General features: G+C 40.8%; 1 protein-coding gene across 51 annotated transcripts in view; it reads right to left on the bottom strand.

Moving 5' to 3' along the window:
• Akap13 (A-kinase anchoring protein 13) overlaps positions 1 to 20,197 on the bottom strand; it is a 305,582-nt gene that overhangs the window by 33,769 nt on the left and 251,616 nt on the right. For 41 of the 51 annotated variants that reach the window (XM_087655380.1, XM_087655383.1, XM_087655382.1 and 38 more), the window contains 3 exons: positions 17,274 to 17,448; positions 3,680 to 3,747; positions 1,342 to 1,408 (listed from right to left, as the gene is read on the bottom strand). In XM_087655380.1, coding sequence (XP_087511506.1) covers positions 1,342 to 1,408; positions 3,680 to 3,747; positions 17,274 to 17,448 — 310 coding nt within the window. 51 annotated transcript variants of the gene reach the window in all.

Genomic DNA, 20,197 nt, shown 5'->3' with positions numbered 1-20,197 from the left:
GAACACTGCTTTGGATAATGTATCACACAGGTTCCCATGAAGCCAACTCATATATAATTACCACTGTATTATTTATGGTAGTAGTTAGAAATAATTAAAACGTATGCTCATGAAATATATCATGCAGAGGTGAAAAAGCAGCTTACAGTAACTCTAAAAATGACAAGAGTTAAGAAATAATATGAGTGTAATTCATCATTTAATGTATAATGTCCTAATTTAATGTGGCAATGTAAAAATCAGATAATTTTCAAAGATATACACGACTATAGACACAGCAGACCAGAAGGCTATGTATTAAATATTAATATTAAATACACCAAAATAAGAGAATGGGGACTGTAGGAAAAATACTGTCAACCTAAAGGAAAATCTTACATAAGATGGTAAAGATTAGTTTTGGTTTGTTTTTAGATTTTAAAATTTATTCTGTATGCATGTGTACACACACACATGTGAAAGTCAGATGACAACCGGAGCAGCTGGTTTTCTCCTCTATCCTACGGGTCAGGAGACTAAACTCACTTTGCAAGGCTTGGAGGCAAACTCTTATCTCCTTAGCTCTCTTATCCAACCCAAAATAGTGTTTTAAATGAAAAATTACGTATGTACGTGTGTGTGTGTGTGTGTGTGTGTGTGTGAGAGAGAGAGAGAGAGAGAGAGAGAGAGAGAGAGAGAGAGAGAGAGAGAGGGAGAGAGAGAGAGAGAGGGAGAGAGAATGATTGATTGATTTGTGGACATTGGTTCTCTTCTGCAATGCTGCTCCTAGGGATTGAACTCAGGTATCCAGGCTTAGCAGCAGATACCTTTACCTGCCTGAGCCACTTTCCCAGTCTCCCATACAGTTTGTTTAAAAGTGTGAATGATAAATATAATTTACTCAGTTTTGTATAACATTTGAGAACCCTGGGAAAGAGAACAACAAAAGAATCATTTATATAATTTCATGAGCTAGATACAAGTTTAACGAGTAAGACCTCATTTGAGTCACACTGCTATGAGATACTAAAATCAACCATTTTCTCTGGTGCTGAAGAGGAACTGAGTTGCACAGGAGTAACTTGCTCACACATATGAACTCCAGTCCACTTTTCAGCTGATGCACACACTATGAGAGGTACCTTCTAGGAGAACTGGATGGTTTAATTCAAGTTATTGGTCACTGAATGTGGCAGGATAAACTAGTGGCCTAATACACTACAAAATAGGTATAGGGTCTTGCTAGGTAGCTTAGGCTAGCCCTAGCCTCAACAATCTCATTAAGAATGACAAGCAAGCAAAAGCATCAGGTCTGGACAAAACATCCGAGTACACTTCTGAGAGGTGTGCTGAGCTACTTACACTTGTTTCTCATGATGACTGTGGGCAGCGATGATGTATCGTGTGCCTGGAGGCTCCCCTTCGGCTGCTAAAGAGAAAAGAAGGTAAACAGATGCAGGGCATACTGAAAACCCATCCCCCACCAAGTCTCCAGAAGCCTGGAGTAAAGAGAGACCACTGTGCTGGGTTGTGGCCAGCCCAGCTTGTCATCCTCTGGGCTCGCCAAACGCTGCAGATAAGAGGTTAGGTGTGTCCTTAGCTCCATCCCAGGAATGGTTTTGGTCATCTGCATGGGCATAGCATTCTTCCATTTCCAGATGCCAAAGACATCTGTAGAGCCTTTTCTGACTTACAGAAATTACCTGTCCATTATCTCCAATGTACTGACAGTTATTAAAGAAAATCATCTGTGTCCTGTTCATTTCTGTTTCTTTGATGACTAGCATTTGTAAAGTATTACATCCTTAGGTAGAATGCTAATTTTGGTTAAATTTTGTGAGAGCAAGCACAAAAATACTTTGACAAATTATGAACTTATTCTGAAACAAATCACTAAGAGGAAATAGATCACATCCAACTGAAAATGAATGCTTCCATATTGATTATAATGATATACAAAAGAGATGCCATTCTCTTTGTAGGTATTGTTCTACAGAACCCTGTGCATTCAGTCTTATCAGATACTGAACGCCACAGGTTGAGAGCTCAGACAGTTGTGAGTGACAAAGCAGTAAGGAGATGCAAGAACGAGTGGGTATCTGGGATACATTTATCATTTCAATAGCAGCCACTGAATAGCCGTGAACTGTTCTTTGCCATCTAGTCTTTCAATTTTTAAGACTGTACCACATACTGGACACTATCCTAGGTACTCAGTCTACTGTATTACTCGATCAAAGATTCCTGTCTGTCTGCTTATGTTCCAGTGGGGGTAAGGTACAAATCAGTAAAGGACTAAAGGACAGAAAGGTATGGAAGATTCTAACGCTATGGAAAAATGGAAGGAGACTAGGATGAGGGGAACTGGGAGTGCTGGGTGACAGGTAGCGTTAGTCACCTGAGGGTTGTAGGAACTTCCAGTTTTGGGGGAGAAAAGAGAAACTGAAATGGTATAATCTTTAAGTCTTTACATAAACTAAAAATTTAAAGTACAACATGAGTCAAAATATACATTACTGAGCTGGGAAGATCCTGACACAGAAGTTAGTTATTTTCATACTAGTCTAGCATGGCCCAGAATGAGGTCTGAGGACGACCACTGTCATTTGGGAACTCCTCAGAAAAGTGAACTTCTCAGTCCACTCCAGAATTGGAAATCCTTTTTGGGGAGGAGTTATAGCAGCACATTTCTTTGAGTAAGATCTTGAGAAGGATTAAGATAAACACTCAAGACTGACAGCACTGCACTAAGTAATGTGGTTACTGATGGGCATCCGTGTAGACACACCGGAAGTTCTGAGAAGAAACCCAGTTTATGTATGGTTGACAACACCGACAGGCACACAGGGTACCCAAAGGCTTGCTTTCACGTTCACACGGCTCAATGCTGGTACCTCCCATTCTTGCATCTATCGTCTCTATCTATTTTGGACCTTTGGAGGAAAGACCAGGGAGCTTGGTTCTACATGGAGTAGACCCCTCACGCTCCTGTCACATATCAGAAGCCTCTGATTCCCACCCGTTGTCCTCATGCTTCTAGATGGGGAAGCCAGAGATTCCAGTAGCACAATCCACTTACAGAGCTAGTTAAGACAATCATTTAAACAGAAACATAGAGAAAAGTTTAACATATGAAAGTTCTAAAAAACATTTTGACAAATTGGCTAATATCAAACCAAGGAAATGATCCTGTCTCAGCCTCCCAAGTGCTGGGATTATAAGATTGGATCTCTAGTTTAGTATCTTCTTTATTCAAAGTCTCGAATATGGTTCATTTTAATGTTTAGATTAATTTGTTTTCAAATCTGTCACCAAATGATTAAAACAAACAAAATCTACTACAGTCTAAATTCTAACCTGGGTATTTTGCTTTTTTGGGGAGGGAGGGGGCTTTGCTTTCTTGAGGCAGGGTTTATCTGGGTAGGCCTGGCTGTCCTGGAACTCACTCTGTAGCCAGGCTGACCTTGCAGACACCCGCCTGCCTCTGCCTCCCAAGTGCTGCAACTAAAAGAGTGCATCACCAGGGCCGACTGATTTTGTTTTTTTTTGTTTTTTTTTCTTTTTTTCGGAGCTGGGGACCGAACCCAGGGCCTTGCACTTGCTAGGCAAGCGCTCTACCACTGAGCTAAATCCCCAACCCCGATTTTGGTATTTTTAAACCACTGCATTTTGAGTATTCTAATAGCTAGAAATATCTTACCTTCATTTTGACCTTTGCACAGGAGGCTAAATTTTCTCTGCAGCCTTTGTGGACAAAAGCACCACAACCTGGAAAGGAAGCAGAGGGAAGGTCACAACAAGAAAACTAATAGACCCTGGACTCTGATACTCACTACTGCTACAAGGAGGTGACAGACTGACACCCACACCCACACCCACACATGACACACACACAGACACACATATGGAAAAAAAACCCCAACCAAACCCCAAAACAGTACACCAACAGTACATTTTATAGTTCTTGACTAGAAAGCAGATGTATTTGTGATTAATCAAAAGTCAGGAATTTATTAGACAGGAAACCTGAGAGGCTATCAAAACTAAAATTTAAATGTCTTCAATCAAGATATTATGTCTACAGGGCCCAGAAAACTTTGAGCTGAACTAACCTGTAATTCTCCTCTCTCAGGAGGAGGTATCAGAAAAAACCATGTAAACAAAGGAAGAAAGCATCCACAGTCCTACCAAGCTATGGTGCCTACGAACCACAGTGCCCAGCATGGTGTGATAATCAGACAGTAGGAGTAACCAACAGTTCACTATGTGGAGTCACCAAGATGCAAACCTAGCCAATTACAGCTCTTGAAGTCACGGATCTTGGGGGAGAATCTACAACCACCACTTAGCTATACTAGCAAAATCCCTATGTTCTAAATATTTGCCTTTACACTTTTAGGTTAGTGCAGTCCTTAACCCTCATCGAGGAAGAGACAGAGGTCATTACAGAAAACTATAACCAATCAAAATGCAGAGTTGTGGAGCTCAGTTCCAATGGATACATTTACAAAACAACTCCCATACCTAAGGCAAAGGAACACTGCCCAAGATGGGGTGAAAAGATTCTAATAGTCTGAAGATCAGGGAATTTGTCATGAGATTGTATCTCCTAGGATGTCAGAAGATATACTCAAAAAAATCTCACCAACATGAGTTGAAAAAGGACAACAATAATAAATAAGCTACACAAAATAATATGTATTTTATGTAGAGGGGTTCAACTCTACAAAAAAAGAGCTATAGGTAACTAAGGAATGCTGAGATCTAAGGAAGAGCATATTGCCTGGTTAACCAATACCAAATGGTCAAACATGAAAGCATACATACAAGTAACATTACTGAGCAGGCTGTACCTATATGTTTACAAGCATGCACGATGCATGTGAGTACATCTTTAAGAACAATTATTAAGAAAAGAGGCCATGAATTTGAAAAAGGAAGGGTATGTCAAAGAGTTAGGAGTTTGGAAAGTGAAGAAGGACATCACATTTCTTTTATCTCAAAAGATAAAAGAAATAATGAAAAATGTTTAAATTATAAGAAAACTTATCAAGCTACTAAGAGGAGTTGTTAAAATTTCAGGACAAGGACCTAAAGATTTACCAGCTCATGCCTTTCTCGAGGTCTCAAATATTCTGAGCTTTTGTACCCAACTCTCTGAGTGAGAAGCCATGTGAGAAAGATAACTAACTACGACTCTCTCAAACCACCCCTGGGAGTCCTGACTCGGGAGAATGTGGGAGATTTCCTGAGACAAACCAGATTCAAATTTACCAATGACACATTTTATCTCAGAGTATTTTTAATTTTCCATTCCCGTGGCCTCCAAGGGCCGATGATGTCAAAACCACGCTCTCTGTGCCCCAGAAAGGTCATCAGCTCTTCCTGCTGCAATGAAGTCATAAAAACAGGTTGTGCCAAGAGGCCAGAGGCAAAGCACAAACAAGCAAGAGCTCTGTCTTTGGGGACAGCTGTGAGGCGTGTGTCTCCTGGGAAAGGCTCACTCAGGAAATCAGACAGCACTGCACTAGGTACCGCTGCTGCAGGGAGGACCACAGGCCTTGTTCTAGCCCACAAGGTCAAGATGTTCCTGGACTTGGAGGCTCGGACCCATGTATGGACTGCACATAAGAGGAACTTGCTGCTGTAAGGGGCCTGCCAGATATCTGGATCCTGAAGGCCTTCCCCATTTCTGCAGTAGTTGTTACTGTAATATCTGCTTGCTTCCCAGGTCTCTTCCTGACCACTAGCAGTCAGTCAGCACTGGGATTTTCTGAGGTTTTCCTCCTGTTCTGAGGATCTTGTACTCTCTAGTGCAGTGCGTGGGTCATGATTATCTATTCAAATGTCTATGTATGTGTAGACCCACAGCCCACTGTCTGAGCCAAATGCCCTGACATAACCTTCGTGACTACATCTGAAAGTTACTGCATCAACTTACTAACAAGTAAAAGAAAACAGAACACACAGCAGGCAAACCAAACTTAATTTAGGTCTAATTCTGATTACCACCATGAGCCCAGAATAAGTTCCTTCTCCTCAAGCTTTGGTTTCCATATCTAAAAAACCAAAAAGAACCACATTCCTCATTTTAAGTACTGTGAAGATATGGCAACAAAGAAACTCATCCCCTAAAATCAACACAATTACTTTGGAAAGTTGTTTAACAACATCTAATGAGGCTCAGTGTATGCCAGCTTTATGAATTACCACTGAGTCTAGTGCCATACACAAGGACCCAAGGATGCCCTTGTGGCACTGTCTGAGACAAAGTGGAAATAATCCCATATCCTAAGAAGCAGAACAGCTTGATGTGTGTAAGAAAGTACCACAGAGGAGCTAAATGCCAGTATCTATATCTATGTGTTCAGTATTTCAATTCTCTACAATAGAACATTGGGGAGAATAAAGCAAATTGCAAAGTAAGATGCAAAACAACTAAACTTTGTTCATATGAGGGAATTATAAGCCAAATGCTTATTTGAAGGGAAGAAGGAAGACTGACATAGGGAAACAAATTCAATTTTAACTGTGAAGCTGCATTTCTTTAAAAATGACAGATGAAGCACTCTATCAAAACATTACACACCTTTCCTTCCTTCCTTTCTTTCCTGTGGTGACAGAGATCAAATACAGAGCCTCATACAGTCTAGGCAAGCACTCTATCATTGAACTATATTTTTACATTTTAAGTTGGGGTCCAACAAGTTCCTACTGCTATTACATTGTCTATGTATAGTATCTGTATTAATAGCTTTTACATAAAAAAACTATCAAACTTTATTATTCCCAGAAGCTCCTGAGATTCCCTTATCCTTTGAAAATAGTAATTTACCACATTTGTGATACATTATACTGAAATACTAATTTCAGTATCACAGTTACAAAATGTATCCTTTCTTTTATTTAACTCTGATGGTCATATCCGGGACGTTGATGGGCAGGCAATGAGAGGATATGGGTTTGAGAACTTGACACTAATTCTGACCTGTAAATGTGACAAACTAAAACAGTCCTGACCAAAACCACTTCCAAGCTGGGCCTCTTCTGTTCCTTTCCTCCTAGATTCAACAACCCTCAGAAGGTTTAGTAGTGCTGCTTCTTAGGGGGAGGGGCACTGTTACTTTTAAACAGACATTGGCAGGTCTCATGTTCTAGGGACACTGTTTGAGATCTAAGAACAATTCTACTTCATGAGACACGAAAGTAGAAATAACATCTTGAATGTGCTTTCAATAGAACTTTCACAGTCTTTAAATCCACAACCTAGCTGAAATTTTTATTATGCCCAGGATTACAGCCACAAGTCACAGTGATAAGTAACTCACATGGCTGTCTGTTTACCACACTGAAGCACCTACTTGAAAAACACTAAACTCATCGCGAGGAGTCCTGGACTCAACACATGATGCTTTTAGTACTAGGTGTGAGTGGATTTGAAATGGCTAGCTCCAGGGACACCAGCCACAGTCATGGATTTACAACTGTATCATCACAAGAAGTGAAGGTGAGTCTAATATATTTTTAAGTACACTGCCACAAACCATGCCGTATTGTTAGGAAGACCAAAGAAAACATACCCGGGCGCTCCTGAGAAGCTGGAACCCACACTTGCCTATAGACTGCCCTTTGCTAAGTACTTTTCTCTCTCAACGGTTGTGCTTAAATCCGTGCTAAACCTTTTTTTTTTCCTTTCCTCTCCTTTTAAACGAACTTCAACATTTGTTAAATGTTCATAACAAAGAAAAAGCTGATTTGGTCTTCTTTATATTTAAAACAGTGCCTAAGAGCAGTAAGTGGAATGATTTCATTATTTCAAAATTCTACAAAAAGTCACAAAGTACAGTGGTTGTGGTTCATAGGTTAGAGCTGACCCTTAATAGCATTTCTATGAAATTAAAAGCAATAGCTCAGTCTGCATCCACCAATCCATTTATTTATCCCCTCCCTATCTTCTCTTACATGGAGACATCTAACAAAAGAAAATGGGGCAAACTTTTATGCCTGGCAATGATTTTTTTTGGGGGGAGGTGTCATATCATGCATGATAGATCTTTGGGAAAACTTATATATCATGCACTTTTGTCAGCAGAAAATCTGTCATACGCAGCCGGACTTTTGAAGAAAGGATTATTAAAGCACTTTAGTGCATTGTTTTGTCTACCAGCAGCAAAAATCTATGTGGGGACATACGGGGGGACTTGATCGTTTTTTTAAGGACACATGGCCTTTAAGAACAAATAGAAACATTTTCCTCCTAAGGGAAAATGGAAAACTCTAATTCTAACAACAAGAAAAGAAACGCCCCCAGAAACGAAGCCAAACCAACCAACCACACAAAATCCAACCGACCCATGGAACTAACAGCAACTCTAAAACACATGCGCCAGGATTCCTTCTGGAACATCTTGTTTAAAATCACTGGGGACTCTGAGGCGCTGTCTGGTCTGGACTGATAGTACTTGTATGCTAAAAGCATGTGAGATGTTCTTAGTAGCCAGCGTTAATAACCACAGTGCTGATGTTCAGCATGAGAGGAAAGCCACAGAAAGGAGCTAAGCCACTTTGGCTAACTGCTCCTACAGCAGTTTTTCTTTTTCTTTTTTTAAATAAGAACACAGTAAACAGAGTGAAACAAAGTGTTCTTGTTGATCAAGAATGGACTTTATAGCTCAAACTCTTTATTTACCTTCTTTTCTCCTAAATAAAAGGAATCTTTTCTGTAGGCAATTGTTTGTGTTGACTACCTCACAGAAACAATGGATTGGTTCTAAATTCAGAAACCATCCAGTTACTGAGCTGTTGCTTCTGAGGAAATCCAAAAGAAAACCCAACCATTGTGCATGTCTAATTAATGATTCCTACTTATGGTCCAGTTGGTCTATTGTCTACTGTCTTAGTCAACAGAAAGAACTCACCACAGAAGTACCCAGAAGATGCCAACACAAGAGAATACAAACCAACAATGGTCTCAATGTGATTTTACATCTGTTAAAAGCAAACAAAATAAAACCGCTGGCAAGATTCAAAAGTTTGAATGTAACAAATTCTTTAATCTGAAGGACTCCACTGAGCTTTCCACAAAATAAACTATTTGTGGCAGCCAGAGAGAACAGTTGATTAGTCACAGATAGCTTTACATGGTGTAGAATGAAGAACTGCAAAGACATTATTTCTCTGTTAACCCTAAACCAGGAGTATAGTTTGGACTAAGGAAAAAACCCTCCCAAGTTTCTGCTGAATTCATTTACTCTGAAACGTTCCCAAGCGGAGGGTTAGGCTTTTGGTTAAACACAGAAGTAGACTGCTGAGAGCACACTGATGATCTTCTGCTCACTATTTTTTTGTGGCCATTATCATTAATAGTTCATTAATACTTCTGTATTATTCCACAGCAAACTGCACATAAAGTGCTATTGTTGATCAAGAAAGGATCTTTTCTTCAGGCAATTGTTTTGTGTTCTGAGAGACTGGGCCTGGGTAATCCTGTGGTCTCAGTGATGATGACTTCATTGAGAAGTCCATCTTACCAATCTATTAGTTATTTGCAAGGAGATGGATAAACGAATGTGCAGAGTAAGTCAGGAGTAAGTCACTGCAAACCATCATATTACACCTCTGTCCTGTCCTACACTCGATCTTTTACAAGTCAAAGCCTGAGAGAACGCCTGTCAGGGTTATGAAGATCTATCTAGTGGTCAGAAAGTGGGTTTTTATTAAACAAAAAGAAAAACTGCAGTCTTCTAAAAGCACAGTAGTTTCCTAGGACGAAGGTGACTAACTTGAGGGGTGTTACATTTCCTGAGAATCCTGGGAAGATCCTGAACATGAGTGGCGGTAAAGGGAAAAGACAAAAGGTACTAAGTCCCTGGATTACTCATATTTTCCGCTTCCTGCAAAGATCATAGATGGGGTTTCATAATGCAAATATGCACGGCAGGGCCTGTCCTTCAGGAAGCCGGGGGAATCAGGCAATTACCTTCCTTCTTTTGGAAGGATATACAGACACTGTTCCATTGCCTTTCATCCTCTACTCCTACCACTTTTCCTCCCACAGAAGCAAGCTGCACACAACCTTACTGCTACCATCCCAATGGTCAAACCTCTCCAGCACTACTTCCAGAGCTCGGCAGTGGCTGTGGCTAAACACTGAGCTCCTTCCTATCTTGCTGATGTGGGGCGACTGCAGACTGAAAATGTATTTCTGGACCTTGGCTGGGGATCGTCGTGGTTTCACTATTCCTAAAGGGGGTTTCACATAACATCCTGCACTACTGCTTAGCTCACAAGTTATAGTACATAGGATGATAGAAATCTGGACCTCAGGCTTATCTACAGTAGGATTCCAACCCGAGTCTGGGAGAGATTGACAGGTTGCTGCTTCAGAAGGTCATAAAATGCAATTTCTCTGTATCTACAGCCTTTAAAACTCTTGGCTCTACTCAAGGGTCTCAATGTCCGGCTTTTATTATATATGCTTCTCTTTTTTTAATGTTTATTTTTTCTTTTTTTCTGAGATAGGGTCTCACGATGTAGCTCTGGCTGTCCTGGAACTTGCTGTGTAGACCAGGTTAGCCTTGAACTTACAGAGATCCACCTGCCTCTGCCTCTTGACTCTCGACTTGATTGGACTGGGAAAAGACTCATTGCTTGTCTCTGTATGGACATTTCCACAATGTTACTTGGCAGGGGAGGCCTCCCATAAATGTAAACAGCACCATCCCATAGGGCGGAGACTCCGATCAAACAAGAAGGGGAAAAGCTAGCCAGTGTAGGCATTTTTTTTCCAGTTTCCTTGGCACCATGTTGTGACCTGCTCTGCTTTGACACACCCTTCCTAAGAAGATGAACTGGAACTGTAAGTCAGAATAAATAACTTTTGCCTTTCAAGTTGTTTCCCTCAGGTATTTGTCAGGAGATGAAAGTTTAAGTAATAAAAAAAGTACTTGGTAGGAGAGAAGCAGGGTCAGATCTGTAGCTAACCTGACCATGTAGAAACTTTTAAGAATTGGTCTATGAACATTTCAAAAAAGCCCCATAGAGGTCCTAGGTACTTGGGCCATAATTTAGCCAGAGATTCTGTTGTGAATGCAAATGCCCAGAATGCTGATAAGGAGGGGATAGGAAGACTGTTGGGGAAGTGATAGGAGTGAGAACAACACTGGAAACTGGACTAATGACATTCATTTTAAACTGTGGCACAGAGCTTATATTTTAAGCAAGCCCTGAGACTTATGAGGCTAAATTTGAAAGTGACAGACTAAGGGGAGGCCCCAAGACCTGACACCATTACTGAGGCTATAGAGTGCTCACAGAAAGGGACCTATCATGACTGTCCTCCAAAAGACCTAACAAGCAGCTGAAAGAGTCAGATGCAGATATGTGCACCCAATCAATGAACAGAAGCTGCTGACCCCTCTGGTTGAATTAGGGAAAAGCTGGAGGAAGCTGAGGAGGAGGAGGGCAACCCTGTAGGAGGACCAGCAGTCTCAATTAACCTGGACCCCCGAGATCTCTCAGACACTAGATCACCAACCAGACAACATACACCAGCTGAGATGAGGACCCCAACACATATACAGCAGAGGACTCCTGGGTCTGTGTTCAGTCAGAGAAGATGCACCTAATCCTCAAGAGACTGGAGGCCCCAGGAAGTTTGGAGGTCTGGTGGGGTAGGGGCATCCTTGTGAGGCATGGGGGATAGGGGGAGGAGGTATGGGATGTGGAACTGTAGGGGGACAGGGTAAGACAGGAAGGGGAATAAAATTTGGAGTGTAAAAATAAATAAATAAATAATTAAAAATAAAAAAAAATAGTGGAGGAAATTTTGCAGCCCATCTTCAGGTTGTGGCTTGCAGCTAAGTTTTTTTGGTTTTTGTTTTTTGTTTTTTTAAAGTGAGAGTTGTAAGCAAAAAAGCATAGAGGAAAAGTTTTGAAGTTTGTGCAAAATTGGAGCCAAGGAAAAAGGAGCTGCTGAAGACAACACAGCCACAACAAAGAAGCTGAGGACATTGAAGCTACTGAATAGGGAAGATGTCTTGAGGACATCTCTGGACTCAGGAACTGGCTGGATCCCCCTAAAACTGTAGAGGTGTTTTTTAATTTTTTAAATCAATCAATCATGTATGACTGTTTTGCCTGTGTACGTGTACGTGTGTGTGTGTGTTTGTGTGTCCATCTGTCTGTCTATCCAGTATGTGCATACATTGTATGCAGAATCCAGAAGGCATCAGATGTTTTGAAACTGGTGTCACAGACAGCTGTGAGCAGCCAGTGCTGCTGGGAATGGAATTGGGGTCCCATGGAATAGCAACCAGTGCAATTAACCACTGAGCCATCTTTCCAGCTCTGGGTGCAGAAGTTGTAATTCTCTTGAAAACACTGTTTTGAGAAGAGAATTCCAGGGCTACCTGTCAGGAAGTGCTTGAAAGTCTAATCTTAGGGAACATGACCCAAGAAAGGATTGGACCAAAGCAATCAAGATTATACTCAAGAGGACCAACATTAAATCCTGTAATTATATGCCAAGCGTCTGAGGCATAAGGTGGCATTGGCATACTCTGAGGGAAGTGTTTCCTCAGGTGTATTCTGAGACCACTAAATCTATGTTTCAAGGGAGCCTAGTTACTGCTTGAGCTTGTGGAGGTCCTTGACTTTATTCACATAGGCTAGATCTGGAGATAGGCAGGATCCAAGAGTTACAGAATCATGGGCCTTCTACCTTGATTTCAAAGGAAGGCATAGAGATGCAGCAACATATAGCAGAGTTGGTGTCCTAGAAGGAAGCCCCTCAAAGGGCAATGCATGAAAATCGTGGAGGTGAAGCAAAGGCATATGGAATGTCTACCAAGGTGCAGATAATTAGCGAAGCCTTCCCTGAGGAGAGGGTTGGAGAAATTGCAAACAGCAATGCTATATAGGCAAGGATGCTCAAGACCTCTGGGGCCTCCGTCATACCATTATGTGCTTCAGATGGTGGACGCATAGCTATGTGACTTAACATTTGCATGGTGGGTACTGATCTTGCTTTGGTCCAATCCTTCGTGTTATTCTGCTGTACCTCTTTTTCTGATGGGAGCGTATACTTCGCGCCATTGTATATCTCCAATATTCAATTTCTTTTCTAATTTTATAGGAGCTCATAGCTAAGGCTTTGCCTTGAGTCTCTGAAGAAACTTAGAACTTCTGAACAGCACTGTTAAGACTACATGGATTGTATATATTTTGCTTTATTTGTTGGCCATGAACCTTTGGGGTCCAGGGATGGGATATTATGATGTGAGGAGATGTGTTTGGATATCAATCTGAGAAAGGCTAGATTTGAAATAGTTAATGTTGTCAACTTAGGGGCTTGATGAAATGTACTTCCGAGTGTCTGTAACGTTTTTTTAAAAAAGATGAGCTACAGGAATCTGGGGCTATTCTCCCTGAATGTGGATAACACCACCCACAGAGTAGGGCCCAGGTAAAAAGCGAAAAAGGAAAACGCCAGGCAGCAGAGGTAGTACTCTCTATGCTTAATAGACACCATGTGACCTATGCTGCTTTACCACGCCAGTCTACGTAATGGACAGAAACTACTAAAACCTGAACTAAAACAAATCTTCCCTGCCTTAAGTTGTTTGGCACTGATATCTGGTTACAGCAACAAAAAAATTCACACTAATAAAATGTGTGTGCAATATGTGTGTGTGTGTGTGTGTGTGTGTATATAGTTTTTACAGCATTTTAATATTTTATAATATAAAGTAGTTCAGTCTGTTTTACAGATGAAATTCCTTGACTATCAACTTGATACTACCAGCCAAGAGTTATGGCCTTAATTAACAGAGACCCTCCACTGAAGAGAGTAAGTGACTGTGGAGAGCTCATCCCTAAATCTGTATCTACACATCACAGCTCTCAGGGATGCTCCTGGAAGAGGAGGCAGAGAGAGTAGAAGTCTTCTAGGAAACTGTTTTCTGGACCCTTGCACATATGAACTCAAAGTGATTTGGACATTATGCACAAGACCTTGAAACCCAAGTCAAAGTCCTATCATACAGGGGCCAAGACGGGCACAGAACCTCACCACTAGCTCAGATGCTATTGGCATGTGATAACTCCTGGAAGAGAAAGGGTCAGTTCTCTTGTGTAATTATGACCCCTGGTAGGTAGGCATGTTCAGACTAGTTGGGCAACACCAATTGGATTAGACTGGGGCAGGAAGAAATCTCCAAGTTTGATGGTAAGGGATGGGTAGATGGTTAAGGGAGGAGTTGGGATGTGTGAATATATTCAAGACATACTGTATGAATTTTTCAAAGACTTGTGGTCTTTTAATGTTTTTCTAACATTAATGATTCCCAAGTAAGTAAAGGCACTTTCATAAGGAAGAGGAGGGAATATGCAAAACAACACTTTAGAGCACAAAAGTAAATTTTTATGGTTGTTTTTCTCCCGGTGATGGGAAGTGAACTGAAAGATACACCATGATAGACCAGCAGTCTGTTAGTGGATTATATTCCCAGCCACCGCAGCCCTCATTTACAGTGACTTCCGTTATGGTTTGAATGTGAACTGTCCCCCTGCCCCCAGAAATATGTTTTGGGCATGGGGTCGTCACGTGGTTGCACTGCTTTAGGAACTTACAGATCTTTGGGAGATGGTGTCTAGGTGGCATAGCTGGCAGATATAGGTACCTAGGAAGAGTCTTAGGATCATTCCTGCCTCTCTGCTTCCTGATCTACCAAGACTGAGAGGAAGCCTCCACCACATACTCCTGACACTGCCAGCTTTGTCATGCCTTCTGTACACAATGGAAATAAACTGTTGACAAAATAAATGTTTTCTTTCTGATGCTTCTGTCGGGTATTCTGTAACTAACCTGAGCTTTTAAAATGAGAAACAAAATCAATGAATAGGGCAATAGACTGCTGCCTCACTCAGTACTTATGCTGGGCAGCTTCACTTTACACACAGACTGAGGGAGAAGAGGTGCTTCTCACCCAGGAAGTGGGCCAGCAATACTGCTCTTCATCTGTTCAACTTCAACATGTTGTGATGAACAATCCCTTGTTTTGTGTTAGAAAATGTGAAAATAGACAGCTACACAGAGTCTTTTAAGAAGCCATGGATCAAAGACAATACCAAGCATCTAATAACTAATCAGAAAGTAAATGGCAAACCTGAGGCTTGATCCTTATGATGTGCTCTTTATTAGGTATAGTGCAATGTCAATGTAGTTTTAACATCAAATGTTCTGGTTTGATATGCTAACATGTTTTATTGACAGATAGTATGGTTAAAATAAAAGAATGCTATTGGCTTCTGCTGTGGGCAATGAAATTAATCCCAACACTGAGAAGCAGACTGCGATCTGTGGACTAAAAGCAAAAGTGTTGACATTAACACTAAAGAAAAGAGTCCTTATTAGAACCTGGGTCCCAAAAGGAGATCACTGTGGGGATACTGGACACGCTGGACAGAGTTAGTCTCCTGCTTTGTAAAGCATATCTGAAACTTACTACTATGTGATGTTCTCAATTTTCTGTTAAGTCAGACAAGACGGATATTGATAATGTGTGTGATCTTTGCCTAAAGGAATGCATACTGATTTGGGTGCTTTTCTCTTTAAAGAATAAAACAAATAGGGCTGTGGATTACTTCTGGGAATAGAACATAACCTTCAAATCGATTTTAAAAAAATGTATGTGACCAAGCCTCTTTAGAAATGTATTCTCCTAATGGCTGTGGCTCAGGTAACCCAGGCTAAAGGGTTTTGCTTGCTGTAACTTCACTCCTCTTCTGTATTAAACAAAGCAAGGAAGTCAAAATCATTACCGAACTTTAAATCTGCCAATATAAACTCTTCTCTTAGCACTTCTAATTCTAGTAAGTTAATTATTTTGAGTAATAGATTATTCGGAGTGCAAAATAAATGACTGAAAACAAGATATCACGGTATCTCATGTGAGGCTTAGCCACTGTCTCATCGGCATGTGTTGCAGGTCTAACATGAGACAAGGCACCACAGCCTCCTAGTTGTCCTGGGCCAACAGCAGCTGATTCCCAGTTTTCTCACCTCTGAACAAAGTGGCTTTCTTGTTTTACCTTGGTGTGCTTTACAAATATAATTACTTTCTATGCGTACAATGACACAACTTTGAGAAATACTGTCTTAGAACAAATATTTGTAAGGTATAGTATGTGTGCTAGATCTGGCCTGTTGCTTGATCTTGCAGTCCATGAGCTATCGATGGCTTTTATATTTTAGATGGTTGAAAAAGAACTGGCCCCATAGGAAGGCCTGCAGTCTCAACTAACCCAGACCCCAGGGAGCTCCCAGACTGAGCCACCAACCAGAAGCATACATACATAGGCTGGTCCACAGCCCCCAACACATATATATACTGGTCTGGACTCTGTGGGGGAAGATGTGATTAATCCTCAAGAGACTTGAGGTCCCAGGGAAAGGAGAGGCCTGGTGGGGTGGGTACCCTCTTGGAGGCAATGGAGTGGGGGGTGGGAGGAAGGAATGATGAGGAACTATAGGAGGTAGGACCGGGATGGGGGATAGACTAGAATGTAAATAAATAAAATAATAAAAAAATTATTGAAAAGATGAATATGACATGTCATGCAAAGTTTAAATGTCAGAGTCTACAAATAAATTTTTCCTGGAACGAAGCCTTTTTTGTTGCTGTATCTATGGCTACCTTTGTGTTGCAATTGTAGATGAAGTAGCTGTGACACACACACTGATTATCTGAGTCATGTACCAGAGACATGGAGCACATGTGCACATGCAGATACTCTCATCTGGTAGCCATCATTATTTAATGCTGGCAAACAGCTGGGTCATATTCCAAAAGACCAGATTCAAAAATAAGTGCACAAGGGCTGAGAAACAGCTTAGAAGCAAGATTGCTTTTCTATACCAGGCCCTGAGTTTGAATCTCTAAACTGCATGTATGTGCATGCATAAAAATAAGTGTGTATGATCTGACAAAAGATCTGAGAAGCTTTAAGGTTCAAGGCTACGTATTGCTTTATTTGCCAGATTTCTTGCAATACAAGGTGGTTGATAAGTGCAGATTTTGAAACTAGAGATGTTTGAAAAGAAATACATATTGCATGTTACATAATTACAATTTGAAAACACAGACACACACAGACACACACACACACAAAAGTTACTTCTCCACACAAATGAGGAAGAGATCAGGGGTGGGATGCACAGGAAACTAAAAACAAAGCAGCTTTGGTGAGGCAAGGCAGTCTCATCGGATGGGAGGAAGAAGCATGTCTCTTACTTGCACATGTGTAGGCGTCCTTGTTGGTGAAAGGCTTCATGCACTGGCTGCAGTTGATGGGACCCACAATAGGAATGGGGCTGAAAGTGTGCCCATTAAGAGTCTTTTTATCTTTTTCCTTCTCTTTAGATTCCTTCTCTTTTTCCTTAGTTTTATCTTTCTCTTTTTCCTTTTCCTGCCAAAGAAAAGAATCAACAGTTAACTGAGTACTGGAAGGAAGGCCTTCCCCTCACCGGGACACAAAGACAGCAAGTGGTCAAGGGAGGGTGGTGGCTATTGTGGACAGAAATGAGGAACAATGCCTGGGCAACATTTCATGAATTTTTCAAACATTTGAGCTCACATTAGAAACACTTATGAGTTCTGAGCCATCAGGGCTGTTTATATTAAGAGACACAGGGCAGAATCTACAGAGGAAGAGCTCTTCTTAGTAATGTACGGCATAGTCCACACAGAGCTTTTCTTAGTACAGCATCGTCCACACAGGATATGCAGAATTTAGGACCAGTTTAGAAAGAGAGCAGAGGAAGGAAGGTAGCCATTCTGGATAAGCTTGAAGAAGAAAAAAAAATGTCGTGTAGACAGTTTAAAAAGTTCTGTGAGGTTCCTCTCTAAGTTTTACACACTACATGTATGTCTCTGAGAAACGAGGGCATTTCCTTCCTTACACTAATCAGAACTATTAGATAACTCCACATATACTGTCTTTACTACTCAGAACTCAGTAGGTTATCAGATATTGAATTTGGTTCAATGTTCAAGTGGTGACAGACAGGGTACTGAGAGGAGGGCAGAAGACTGCACAGATGTTAAGAATAAGGTCAGTTCTAAGCTCTACTAATGTGGGACTATGGGGAAGTTATTTCTCTGAGCCCTAGTCATTTCATTTGCAAATGGGACAGGTGTCCATTTATAGTTATTGTTTGTAATAAGAAGTAACACACACAAAGCCTAGCACATATTAAGCAACATTTAATACACTATAGTAATTATTTATACCTCACTGAAAATGAGTGCCATCAGCATATTAACTCTGCTAACTCAACACAGAACTACAATCTTCTGAAGTGAAGGAAAGGACATTTTGACTTGTTGGGAGACAAGAACACAGGAGCAGTGGTAAGGATGCTGGTGCAAAGCATGGAAAAAGAGAAGTTCAGAAAGACATGAGGCCTTGTCAGGAACCTTCCCCAGACCGCCTTCTTGTCTCTTCAAGCTGATTACTACAGCCCCCACTTCCTCTCAGAAGACTGGGCACCCAGGGTAGGGATTCCCAAGATTGATGGAATAATTCCCTTACACACTAACTAGACCACCAAGTGCTACAATCTGTAAAGGTGAATTTTACCTACAGTTAATACTAGGACTACAATCTAAAAATAAAAAATACCCCAAAAATGAGCTTCTCAGAGTGAGTGACCATGACAATTACTAATCAATGCCACCTGCGGAGGTTGTCTAGACAGACTTGATGGGCAGGTGGGCATCATGCTTCCTACTCTACAACAGAGGATAATTCATGACACTTAAAATGATCAATAGTTACGATGTGGCAGGCTCTGAAATAGGTAACTTTCATGTATTTTCTTAGGACAGGGCATTGTTCTAATTTGTATTTGAAGAGATTTGAAGGCTTAGAGATGTCTCATAATGTATCTTGTAGCACAGAGCAGGAACTATTTAAACTGGAATTGATGCAGTTTGGGCTCACTAAAGCTCAGCTCTCATTTACCACCTGTACTGTGAAGGACTGGCAATGTCCCTTGCGTTGCAAAGGATCACAAAGCAATCATCAGTACCAAATCGGAACTCGAATCATCTGATTTTCTAAAGTTCAGAACCCACCCAATATATGAAATGGGCTATTTGTAAAATTCATGATTCAGTGAACATTTCCCTTAACAGAATACATGGAGCAAACCCCCCAAAGCCAAATGATGCATCTTGAAACTATTAAAAAAAAAAAAAAAACACAACCAAACAGAAAGGATGGGGGTAAACCACTTTACAAAACAGGAAACACTTCTGAACAAAAATTAGTAACTGCTAAAGTGCACAGAACCCGAATTACCACACCTTGAGCACATCCCTTTTAACTAATTTTTTTGCTGCAGATTTCTCTGAGTAAATTGTTAATTTAAACTTTTTTTTTTTTTGCTTGAAGGTTAAGAGCATACACCAATGGTTAAAAAAATAAAATTAAACAGCACAACTTTCTAGGGTACTATGTTATCCTCTGATGAACTGTAATATTCTTCAGATCTGAATAATCCAGTTTCTCATCCTTTACAGTAATCCAGACTAGTTCCTCCAAGGACAGAAACCAAACCTCCCCCTGTTGTAGTTCAGTGCTTTGAAGAAGTCAGGCTCTTACCTGCCCATGCTTTAGTCCCGAGAATCTCACTGTTATGAGAGGAACTTCGGGAAGCCGACCCCATTTTACTGACATGATTTGACCCCCATGCCAGGAAATGTTCTCTCACAGGAGATGCTCATGCTGGCAGGGCAGACATTTCAGTATCTCAGAGCTACCATTAGCAAAGCAGTAAGAGGAAGCCAGGGACTGGTTGAGAAAGTGCATAAGGGGAGGGTTGAGGCTGCTTGCTTCCTTGAGACAGTCTTAACTATTTGAATGCTGCTGGTAAGGCTAACCACTCTACCCTGAAGAACACAGGAAATGAAAGAAAACTGAAGTAACTCTCAAGTATATGTGTGGACAGCATTTGCATTATCGTATGGGAAATATGACAAGGATCGAGACTACACATGATACTGGAAGTTAAAAAGCACATTTTCTAAAAAACATATTCCTAATTGCATAAAAAAAGCAATGTTTCATAAGAAATATTTTAGTAAAGTTGCCAATGGCAAAATGGTGACTGGTTATTATTCTTAAATTTAATATGTCTATATTTAACCACTGC

Source organism: Rattus norvegicus, chromosome 1 (genome assembly GCF_021556685.1).
Source record: "Rattus norvegicus strain SHRSP/BbbUtx chromosome 1, alternate assembly SHRSP_T2T, whole genome shotgun sequence".
NCBI lineage: Eukaryota > Metazoa > Chordata > Mammalia > Rodentia > Muridae > Rattus > Rattus norvegicus.
The sequence above is the reverse complement of the archived record's forward strand: the minus strand, read 5'-3'. Positions and strand labels throughout refer to the sequence as shown.